The sequence below is a fragment of the Cololabis saira genome, chromosome 15 (genome assembly GCF_033807715.1).
Source record: "Cololabis saira isolate AMF1-May2022 chromosome 15, fColSai1.1, whole genome shotgun sequence".
Taxonomy (NCBI): domain Eukaryota; kingdom Metazoa; phylum Chordata; class Actinopteri; order Beloniformes; family Belonidae; genus Cololabis; species Cololabis saira.
In genome coordinates, this window is record NC_084601.1 from 41450108 (window position 1) to 41461729 (window position 11622).

General features: G+C 43.6%; 1 protein-coding gene across 1 annotated transcript; it reads left to right on the forward strand.

The window, feature by feature from the left end:
• Nucleotides 1-10523: 10523 nt before the first annotated feature.
• On the forward strand, nucleotides 10524-11363 carry LOC133460937 (E3 ubiquitin-protein ligase TRIM35-like). The gene has a single exon (XM_061741652.1). The coding sequence runs from the start codon at nucleotides 10524-10526 to the stop codon at nucleotides 11361-11363; it is 840 nt and encodes a 279-aa protein (XP_061597636.1).
• The last annotated feature ends 259 nt before the right edge of the window (nucleotides 11364-11622 follow it).

Here is an 11622-nt window from a genome sequence, read left to right on the forward strand (position 1 = left end):
GATCTGTTAGCATGTGCAAAGTTTTCCAGGCGAAGCCTTTGTACTAGAAACTGTGTTTTTGCGTCAATTATTTTATTTAATTTTATTTTAGTTTTCCTTATTCTGTTAAGGATACGTTAATCTATATCTAATCTATATATATATATATATATATATATATATATATATATATTTATGTATTAGGGCTGGGACTTTATCGTGTTGATTACAATAAAAAAAATAACGCATTTAATCGCAATTTACTTTTGCACTCCAAACGTTTCTCATTGCACGAGTTCCCGGAATAAGTTACCCGTAATACTGATGCACAGAACTCAACACGAGAAACAACAATGGAAACCCAAACCGATGGGAAGTTGTTGCTGGTTCGGTGGATGGAAATTTTAGTTTTAAAAAACTATCGAATAAAAACCTGGATAAAAGCACAGTTGTGTACAAATTGTGCACCGCGGCCGGCTCTACGCAGGGGCAAGAGATGTCCTACCCCCTCAAATCAAACTTTTAGAAGTGAAAAATCCACTGATAGAAACACACGTTAATCAAACCCTCTATCAGAAGACAAGAAATGGTCTTCCTATTTGATGAAAAGTTATTGTATTCCATTCTATTTTACTCCAGACTGGGAGAAATTGCTCACATGTTGCAGCTCTACTTTTTAAGTTCGAGAAATTTGTTCGCCTTGGCTACACCAGTGTGGCACCAACAAGCATTGCTTGTACCTGGAATAAGGTATGCACTAAAAAGGTTCAGGCTGCCCTAGTGAAGGAGATTCAGTTCTACACAGAGAAGACTAAAAGCAAGCAAGCAGTGAGGAGAAAGGAGGGGGCCATTCCAATGGCAAACCATGCCCAGCAACAGCAGTTCCTGGAAATGTTGTCTGCCACTGAAAAAATGCCAATTGGTCTAAGCAGTTTTAAAAATTTTGCAGAGCCTTTTAAGCCAAAGTTATGGTTTCAAAATCCGGTAGAATTCTCTGATTAGCAAGTGTTGGCGATCGAGCAGGCAGCATGTGCAAGATGGCATGAGGAAAGAGTGGGGAGGGTGACGGGTTCATCAGCACACAAGGTGCTTCATACCTCTCTTGAGAATCCCTCCAAAGCCCTGCTGAAGAAAGGATCTCCAAAAGACAACCTGAATGCAGATCCCATCATTTGGGGTAGAATTCATGAAAAGGATGCTATTGAAACCTTAAAACTTGTCCTGGGCCTAACAACCACAGGTATATCACACACTTACATCACAGTATCAAATGAGATATATAAACCTCACCAGAGGTTTATATACCCCACCATTATTAGTGCATTCTTATGGAACAAAAAGAAACCCAGAATCAAAGCTGCTACTTTGCAAAGGTATAGATCCTCAGAAGGTGTTAATTTGCCCAATTTTGAATGGTATTCATGGTGTTTTATTTTGCGTCCACTTACTACTTGGCTGAACTCAGAGACTCTAGTGTCATGGCGCCCTATTGAAGAGCATCTAATATATCCACACAAACTGTCTAATCTGATATACTCCAATATACCCCAGAGGACAGTAAAACGCAATTTTGGGCCAATAATTTCACATCTCTTTATAGTATGGCATAAAGTCCAGCGATTTGCCAAAATTCACAATAAATTCTTTGCTCAATCCCCTATTTTTCTTAACTATTCTCTTCTAATGAGAAAAAAACAATTGTTTTTCCAAAATGGAGGGATAAAGGAGTCTGGGTTTTTAGAGACATCATAGGGAGAGGTGGGCTTCGTGAATTCCATGACTTAGATAGGTCTTACAACCTACCAGGTACTTTTTACTTTTATCTACAGTTAAGTGCAGCAATGCGCGCTCAAGGTGTTCTGTGGGGCAGGAAGGGGGAAGCAGCATTTGAGCAGGTGGTGTTCTGTTGTGTTTTTTTTCCTGGACTGTGAGGACGCTTCTCCTCTATATATATAAATGAAAAAATGAATAAAAAAGTTGATCACAAAAAAATAAACCTCACCAGAACACCAGATTAAACGGGCAGGCTTCCGAGTTTGTAATTTGATATTTAATGGTTTGCATTAATGGCCATGGCCAAATGGCTCACCAGCGCCCCCTAGAAAACTTTGTGCCTCAAGAGTGTGAGGGCCTGTTCATCGCTGCTTGTAGCTTTAATTTAATTTTATTTTTTAAAAACGATATGATTTACATTAAAATGTATTTGAAATGGTTAAATGGATTCTCTTACTTATATTATAGAAATTTGGAGGGTTTAAAATACATATAATTCATCGATATGGGGGTTAAAACAATTGTAAAAAGTAATTTTTAAATAAAGCTCTCAGTTCACTGCTGGAGCTTGACGAGTGAACTCTCTAGGCCTTCCCACCCAGCAGAATCTGTGTGCTTATTTGAGCAACTTTTTTCTTTTATTTCTTTACTTTTTAGACATGAAGAAGACCATACTATAAGGTCGAAACGTCGTCCACCTTTTCTTTTCTTTTCTTTTTTTAAGTACACCTTCCTTAGTTGTTGAATACAATTTTTGTTGTGTATTATTATATATATATTTTTTAAAAAGAAAATTATGGGGGACGCTGACTGGACTCCAGTCCACAGGGGGCGCTGGAGGAACCAGCAGAACCGGGACTGGGACGGCCCGTGCTCCTCCTGCTTTCTTTGAAAGGCAGGTTTATTGTTCCAATTCTAACCATAACCCTAACCCCAACTCCTAACCCCTAACCCCAACCCCTAACCCTAACCCCAAACCCAACCCCAACCCCTAGGGTTGGGGTTCTCGGACCCAATAACCCACGACCCCGGTATTTTTATCTTCTCCCCAAAAAACCATAAAGACCCAAGCACCTGGACTATTCCCTTTGAAGTTCCTCCCGGTCGCCCCATAGTTTCCGACTGTAACAGCACCACCTACAATCTGTCACAATACTTGATTACTTCCTAGGTCCATTATAAAACCAACACCCCAGCTATGTTAAAGACACCTTACATTTTCTTGACATCATTCGCCCCCTCACCGTACCCGCTTCATCTTTTCTTTTCACCATCGACATTGACAGTTTATACACAAACATAGACACTCAAATCGGTTTACAATCATTACAGAACTCCTTCAAAAATAACCCGGATCCACGCAGACCGGATCAGGAACTCATCAAACTTATTGCACTCTGCCTTAACAATAACGACTTTTTATTCAATAACCAACACTATCTCTAGATCAGTGGCACGGCCATGGGGCAGAGGTTTGCCCCCTCCTATGCGAACATATACATGAGCGACTGGGAAAGGGAGGCCCTTCACAAATGCCCTCTTAAACCGTCCCTATATCTCCGGTACCTGGATGACATATTTGGTATCTGGCCACAATCCCTCCAACAGTTTTCCATTTTCATAGACACACTCAATAACCACCACCCACTGATTACAGTCAAACATACAATCGACCCGGTTAACATCAATTTCCTTGACACCACAGTTTTTCTGCAGGCTACTCACATCTCCACCTTCAAATCAAAAACCAAAGTTTTTTTCAAACCTACAGATACTCACGCCCTCCTCCATAAATCCAGTTACCATCCCAAACACACATTTAAAGGAATAATAAAATTGCAACTCATCCGCTTTCACCGCATCAGCTCCGACATCTCCGACTTTCATCAAGCCACATCAACACTTTTTCAAGCCCTCCGGTGTAGAGGTTACTCCAAAAGGTTCCTCAGACACATCAAGAATTCCACACTGGCCTCCCTTCGTCCCACTCGCTCCACTGCTCCCCCACTGGATCCCCCACCCACATCACCTTCCCTCCCATCCTTCTCAATCTATTCTCCGGCCCAGGTCTCCAGACCTTCCTCACCAGACCCCTGTCCTACCCCCCAACCTGACCCTTCTGTCCACCCTAACCCTCTATCCCCTTCCCCCTCGCCCCCCCCGAACCCTAACTCTCTACCCTCTTCCCCATCTCCCCATCCTAACCCTTACCCTTATCCTAACCCTTTACCCCCTTCCCCACTTCCCCGCCCCAACCCTAACCCTCTACCCCCACCTCTCCACCCTAACCCCGACCCTTACTCTGATCCTAACCCTAACCTTCTACCCCCTTCTCCTCCTCTCCCTCCTAACCCTAACCCCTACCCTATCCCCAACCCTCTACCCACTTCCCCATCTCTCCCCCCTAACCCTAAACCCCCTCCGACTCATCTCATCCCGTTTGTTTCCACCTTCTCTCACCAAGTCACCCAACTACATAGGATTATCAAACACAACTTTTCTATTACGCAATCTCTTCACCCCATCCTCCACCACACCTGACCCATATCTGCATTTAAGAAAAACCGGAACCTTCAGGATATCTTGGTTTGATCACTGTTTTCCAACAATAACCCAATCCCTCCTCTCCCCTACAGTCACTTTTACCAAGTAAGGAAATTTATCTACAACCCCTACACAAATAAGAAATATCCCATTCTAGGTTCCCCTTCCCATCAGACCACCAACGCAGTTTATGCCATCACCTGCACACTATGTAATAAAATATACGTTGGAGAGACAAAACATTCAATTTATACACGACTCACACAAAAATTATATAACATTGGGAAGGGCCGTCTGAACACCCACCTGGTACAGCACTTCCAATCGCATCCCACAAACCACCTATCAATAACTGGTCTTGAACAGAATGACCATTGGACGGACGGACAGAGGAGGAGGGCGGAGAGGATCTGGATCCATAGGCTGGGGACTGCTGCACCGGGGGGCTTAAATTATGAATTATCTACTTAAAAGCTCAACCCTGCCCCCCGGGGCGTTTGCCCCCTACTGGTCTTTTGGGTCCGGGTCCCCTCCCCCTCCACTTATTTCTCCCCCCCCCTTTTTTTCCCCTCCTCCCTTGTAAATCTACAGCCTGGGGATGTCGCCATATAGGGAAAAATCAGCCTATAGTGTGATCTTTGATGTGTTTTACTAACTTGCCTGTGTCATTTATTGCAGCACTTTTTACAGCACTTAATTTTATAGCACTTATTTCTATTCCCACCTTTTTTAATATATTATACCAATCCCTGGCCTTTTTTTCCCCCTCTTGGTGCCACCCCCCCGGGCTTAAAAAACTGTCAGGGTCTTTTGTCCCCCTCTTGTTGGGGAGGGTCCCAGGGTCTTACGGCCCCGGGGTGTGAACCCTTGCTTTCGACGCGCCCAGCCAGGGCCGAACCTACTGAGCTAAACTTTTCATACCCATCGTCCCTTTCAATTAACCCATTGAGAGTATTAACAAACACAACAAAATCCATCAAATATCCCCCCCTCCCTTTTTCTTTCCCCCCAACTTCTCAACAAAAATTATTTTTCAATAAAAAGATAAAATTTTGGCTTGTTTGGTTTAATTTTGATTGGTTTTTGATCCTTTGTCATGGATCCCCTCTGTCCGTCCTTCTGGTCCTGCTTGGGGTTCGAACCCTCGTCACTTAGTGTGGTTGACGACCGTGCTCCCACTGCCCTATCCCTTTTTCTTCAGGACAGTAGGCTTGTGCACCATATTGAAACCCACACAAACCTAACCCTAACCCCAACCCCAACCCAACCCCTAACCCCAACCCCTAACCCAGACCATAACCCTAACCCCAAACCCTAACCCAAACCATAACCCTAACCCCAACGCCTGACCCTAACCCAACCCCTAACCCAAACCATAACCCCAACCCTTAACCCAAACCATAACCCTAACCCCAACGCCTGACCCTAACCCAACCCCTAACCCAAACCATAACCCCAACCCTTAACCCAAACCATAACCCTAACCCCAACCCCTAACCCAAACCATAACCCCAACCCCTAACCCAAACCATAACCCCAACCCCTAACCCAACCCCTAACCCTAACCCAAACCATAACCCCAACCCTTAACCCAAACCATAACCCTAACCCCAACCCCTAACCCAAACCATAACCCCAACCCCTAACCCAAACCATAACCCCAACCCCTAACCCAACCCCTAACCCCAACCCCTAACCCAAACCATAACCCAACCCCTAACTTTAACCCCAACCCCTAACCCAAACCATAACCCTAACCCAAACCCCTAACCCCAACCCCTAACCCAAACCATAACCCCAACCCCTAACTTTAACCCCAACCCCTAACCTAAACCATAACCCTAACCCCACTACTGACTCTAATGACTTTATTTTAGAAAAATTATCAAAATTACAAATGTAAAAGAAAATCATGTTGAAATATGAAATCATATTGTTTTCCTCCTCCCTCGGAAGGGCAACATCAGCCAAGGACGGCATGAGGAAGGTTGCCAAGACATGTCTCTGCAGGCGTGTTTCATTGTGATCCCAGCGAGTTAAAAATATCTCAACCGGTGAAACTGGTTCAACCGTTGTTGCAGTTTCCTCCAAAACCTCATTAAAAGCTTTTGTCTTACTGCTTTCTCACTTATTTTTTTTCTATTAATTTTGTTTTATCAATAATTTTGTGTCAAATGCCAAGTAATGTGTCATTTCATGCTTTTGCTCATTTAAAGAGATTTTTTTTTTCTGACATGGATTTTTTTGTATTATTTGTTTATTAACTCACACTCTTTACTTTCAGTTATGGACAAAACATGTAAATAGTGTTTTTATTTTGAAATTAAAAGATGTTTTCCTGTTAAAAAAACAACTAAACGATTGTTTCTGGAACATTTATTCACGTTTTCATTTTGTGTTTTGGACAGTAATTTGTTCTGAAACCTATAAGTTTTTACAAAACATATGCTTGGAGAGTCAGACTGTTAATTACTGAAAAAAGAAACAATACAATAATACAGTATAAGTAAGAGGCTATTTAAAGGTATAGTCCGTGATGTTGGAGAGCTAGCAAGATTTGAAAGTGGAACCTCCTCTAAGCCCCGCCCCCTCCTCCCGTCAGCGCTCCGTCCAAAGCCACGCCCCCACAAACTTTGGGGAACGCGTATTTGCAGGAGTCCAGTTTTCCAGGACATTTTGGACATGACATTTTCAACAAAACTACCCCATGTCCCCCATGTCTCATTCACCTGTAAGCGAGGCTGGTTTTAGGGGGGGAAGGGGAGGGGGGGGCTGTGCCCACCCAAACGTGCATCCTGCCCACCCAATCAAAGTTATAGGGATCCTTTATTTTTTTATAATTTTATTTTTTTATAAATATAAAAAAATATCACAGCATATCTGTACCGTTTCTGATTGGGTCGGCACTGCGCATCATTTTTAGACACAACAATGAATTTTCAGGATTTTCAGATCTGTGTGACCTTCGGAAGTGTCAAAGGTCACGCTTTTCAGCCTGCAAAGACTATTTCGTGTCTTTTTTTGAATAGTTCAGTAATGCTTTGAGTTAAGAGGCTGAAATTCTAGACTCTGTATCAGGAGGTGACTCTCATCCACTGTGCCCAGGTCCAGACCCGTGCGACCTTCGGAAGTGCCAAAGGTCACCGTGTGTGGTGCCTTTTTCGGGCCTTTGAAATGTTTTTTGAATAATTCACTAACGCTTTAAGCTGGGAGGCTGATTTTTGACTATGTTGCAATGCAGAAGGCCCTTTGCTAGGATCTTTTGGTCCCGATAAAAACAACTCTTTTTTTCACCAGCGTCATGTGTGCGACCTGTGTTTACAATTAGTTTGGCCACCGTCAATATTTTCTTGTATTTTACCTATTTAATATTCTAAAGTCACACTTAAAAGTAACTCCACTTCTCTGTCACTCCAACGAAAGACTTGTTCCGTCTAACTGGAAGTTACACGTGTCATTTGTTGATGTTTTTCCAGGATTCTGATTGGCTGGCATGATCCGGGTCCCTACCTACTAACAACCAGCCCCGTGATTGGCTGAGACTTACCAAGCGTACAAATCATTACTGGGCTACTCAAACAATTTGTTTCAGTTATCCATAACTGAAACAAATGGCCGGTAACTACTAGCAGGTTAATAGCCCCCCACTAGCCTACTTATGGGACTAAATAACGCCTCATTCCATGGGCTGATACCAGTCAACGGCCCACGAACGGGGCATCTGTCACGTGTCCAGGATCCCCCTCCTCACTATGACGTAGAGGGAATTCCCAGAGGGGGTTCCACAATCTTGAAAGTCCGTGACTTGGTCGCAAAAGGAATAGTCAGAAAAATGTATTTATACAATTCAAGGGCTATTAAACTTAAACTTTACTTAAACTTTATTTATTTGTATAGCACCAACTCATGCAGTGTAAATGCAACTCATGGTGCTTTACATACAGAAATAAAATAACAATCAAAAGTACAATTTAAAACATCCCATACGACCCCACCCCCCACGCATACACACACCCTCACTCACACTCATACACATGTGCATACACTCACACGCCCACACACACACACACACACACACACACACACACACACACACAGTAAGTGGACTGGTGACATGGCTTAGCACTAACGATCCAGGTGAGGAAAACACTACCTATGGGTGGCCGTCCACACCGAGAGGCTCCACCGGCCATGACCACAAGGAGCATCGCCACAGAGACCCCCCCAACCCGGACAGACCAGGACAGACCCCACACAGAAGGTGGAGTCCCACCCCCAGCTACCCAGGCCTGAGGGACCCCCATGACGACACCCCCATGGGCGGAGCAGACACACCTCCCAGTGTGGACGACCCCCCCTGAGGAAACACTGGAGCTAAAAACTAAAAGATTAAAAGTAAAAAATGCCTAAAAAGTGTAAAATTTTAGAAAAATCTATACAAAACTTAAGATGAATAATAAATAACATAAAATACAAAGTCACTAAAATGGATTAAAGGTTTAAAGATAATAAAAAAACTAAAAAAGTAAATACAATAAATAGAATAAATAGCTGAAAAGACTAGGTAAATGAGATCAGATAAAAGCCAAGCTAAAAAGGTGTGTCTTGAGCCTCATTTTAAAAATATCAACGTATTATTGTAATCCCTCTACGTTTTTGTACTTTGGTAGGCAGGGTACGTTTTTATGTGAGAGGAGTCGGGAGTGTAGTGTTTGGTTGTCATGGTGATTTGGTGATTACTTGCCCTGCGCGTCAAGTATTGCCGAAGCGTAAGCGTCCTTGTGGGACGCATCGGGGGTAGCGGAAAGGTGGGGGGAGGATATAAAGCGAGACGACGGCTACTAGTCCCCTATTTAAGTTTTTAAAATATATATACATCTCCCAAAAATGTCAGACAACTAGTAGGCTACAGCCACAGAATATATGGGAATTATAAACGCATGCATGCAATGCATTAAACTAAAAATATATTTTTCAAAAAGGCTGCTGTCGTTTGTTGGTGCCCAATTCCATCCGCATTTCACTCTGGTCAAAGTGGAAAAATGCTTCTTAATAACTGATAAACCATGCATGATACTCAATGAACAGAGATTGTGGGATAAAAATTTTTAAATTGAAGTATTTGCATTTTAAAAGAGGAATGAGGACGCGGTGATCAGCTGCTCTGAGCGTCAGATATAGCCGCAGACGGGATTACTTTGGAGTCAATTGGAGCCTACTTGCGTCTGAAAGAGACGCAGAAGGGTACCTTTTGCGTCAGTAGATGGCGCCAATGGCTCTTGACCGGAGTGAGACTGTGTTGAATGAACACATACCGCAAAAGTTGTGTCTCGGCGGAGGGACCCGACGTCCCAGCAAAATGAGACAACAGAGAAGTTCAGAACAGCACACACTGATTTATAACTGATTTATAGTTCTGCGTTACACCAACGCAGAATGGTGCGCGTCGCCGCGTACCCTATGCCGTAGGCTACGGCGTAGCCGTGGCAACAGAGCCTGCACGGCACCGCACCTGCACCGGCGCTGTCCGCCCTCGCCGGGACGGAGACGCCTCCATCCCCACGGACCCCCGTACTGGGGAGGTCGTATTTTTGGCTGCGTTTTCTCGTTTTCTGCGCCATTCTTCAGCAAACGTGACTCGAGTGTGTGAAGTTTTCCGGCAAGATTTTCGACTTGACGAGTGCGCGCATGGGACAGAGGGGGGCGTGGGCAGGACTTAAAATGAAGGCATCTGATTGGTTCTTTCCCCCCTGCCAATCCTCTGGTCCTCTGACCAATCCGTTTCATTCGGACCGCAAAAAACAGATTGGTCAGAGTTTTTACAGGATTAAAGCTGTCAGAGAGGTCGGATTTTTTTTCTTTCCTTTTTCTGAACACATTATTCAATGGCTACTCTCACGATGGAAGGACCATTTCACCCAGTATAACAATAAATGTTTTACAATTACAGACTATACCTTTAAGTCTTTGTATGAACAGCTCCAGTGTCGCCTCCTACTCATAGGAATATTGAAATGTACCTGGTGACTCGTGAGGAGAACAGGTCTGTCAGGTTTAACTGAAAGATCATTGGAACATTTTTGACAGGACTGAACAGAGCTGAGACGCCGTTTCAGGGTGGAGGTTATGAACTAAAAACCTGAAATAAAAGGACTTAAATCTGTGATACAGAGGGACATTTAACTGGTGAGTCTACCGATTGAAGGATACTTCAAAGATTTGAAAAAATGGATGAAAAAACTCTTAAAAATTACCTGAGCTGCAACGTTTGTTTAGAGATTTTCAAAGATCCGGTGTCTCTGAGCTGCAGCCACAACTTCTGTTTAAGCTGCCTGAAAGAGTTCTGGGAACAAACTAAAGACAGAAACTGTCCCATCTGTAAAAGAAAATCTTCTAAAGAGGATTTTGGTGTGAACTTTTCGCTGAAGGAACTTGCCGACTCTTTTGCTGGAAGACAGACAGGTGGATCGTCTGAGACTGAAAAAGAAGAAAAGAGGGTGGAGGAAGTTTGTAAGAAACACCCAGGAACAACTCCACTGTTCTGTAGAGACGAACAGAGAGCTGTGTGTTCTGTCTGTGAGTTTTCTCTGCACCAGAACCACAAAGTGGTTCCTGTAGAAGAAGCAGTCGGTGAGCTGAAGGAGCAGCTGAAATCTGACCTAAAGTCTCTGCAGGACAAGAGGGACAAATACAAACAAGTGGAGGAAACATATAAAGATGTGGTTCAACACTCGGAGAAGCAGCTGCTGTCCACAGAGAAGCAGATCAGAGCAGAGTTCAACAAACTCCAGCAGTTCCTGAAGGAGGAAGAGGAGTCCAGACTGGCAGCTCTGAGGGAGGAAGAAGAGCAGAAGGGGAGGAGAATCAGCGGGGAGAGGAAGAGGATCCAGGAGCAGATCTCCTCTCTGTCAGACAGCATCTCTGCTGTGGAAGAAGAGCTGCAGAAAGACAACATGACGTTCCTCAGCAGGTTTAAACCCACTCGGGACAGAGCCAGAGAGCAGAGCTCAGTGTCAGATCCACGGCTGCTCTCAGGAGCTCTGGTAGACGAGGCCAAACACCATTAGGATTTATTTATATAATGAAAAAATAATTAGGAAAATGAAAAAAGTGATTAATAATTAATAAAACAAATGTGTGCCAACTCAAATAAATGTGTGCCTCAATGCAACGTTTCAACTCTTTTAAGATTCTTCTTCAGGCAAAGGCACAAAGAAACACTGGCTCAGAGCTGTGAAGCACGTCTGCACTGTCCGAGGAGCCAGAGCAGAATGAATATAATATATATTAATATAATAATATATCAATGTAAGCTCCTCCTGCTCT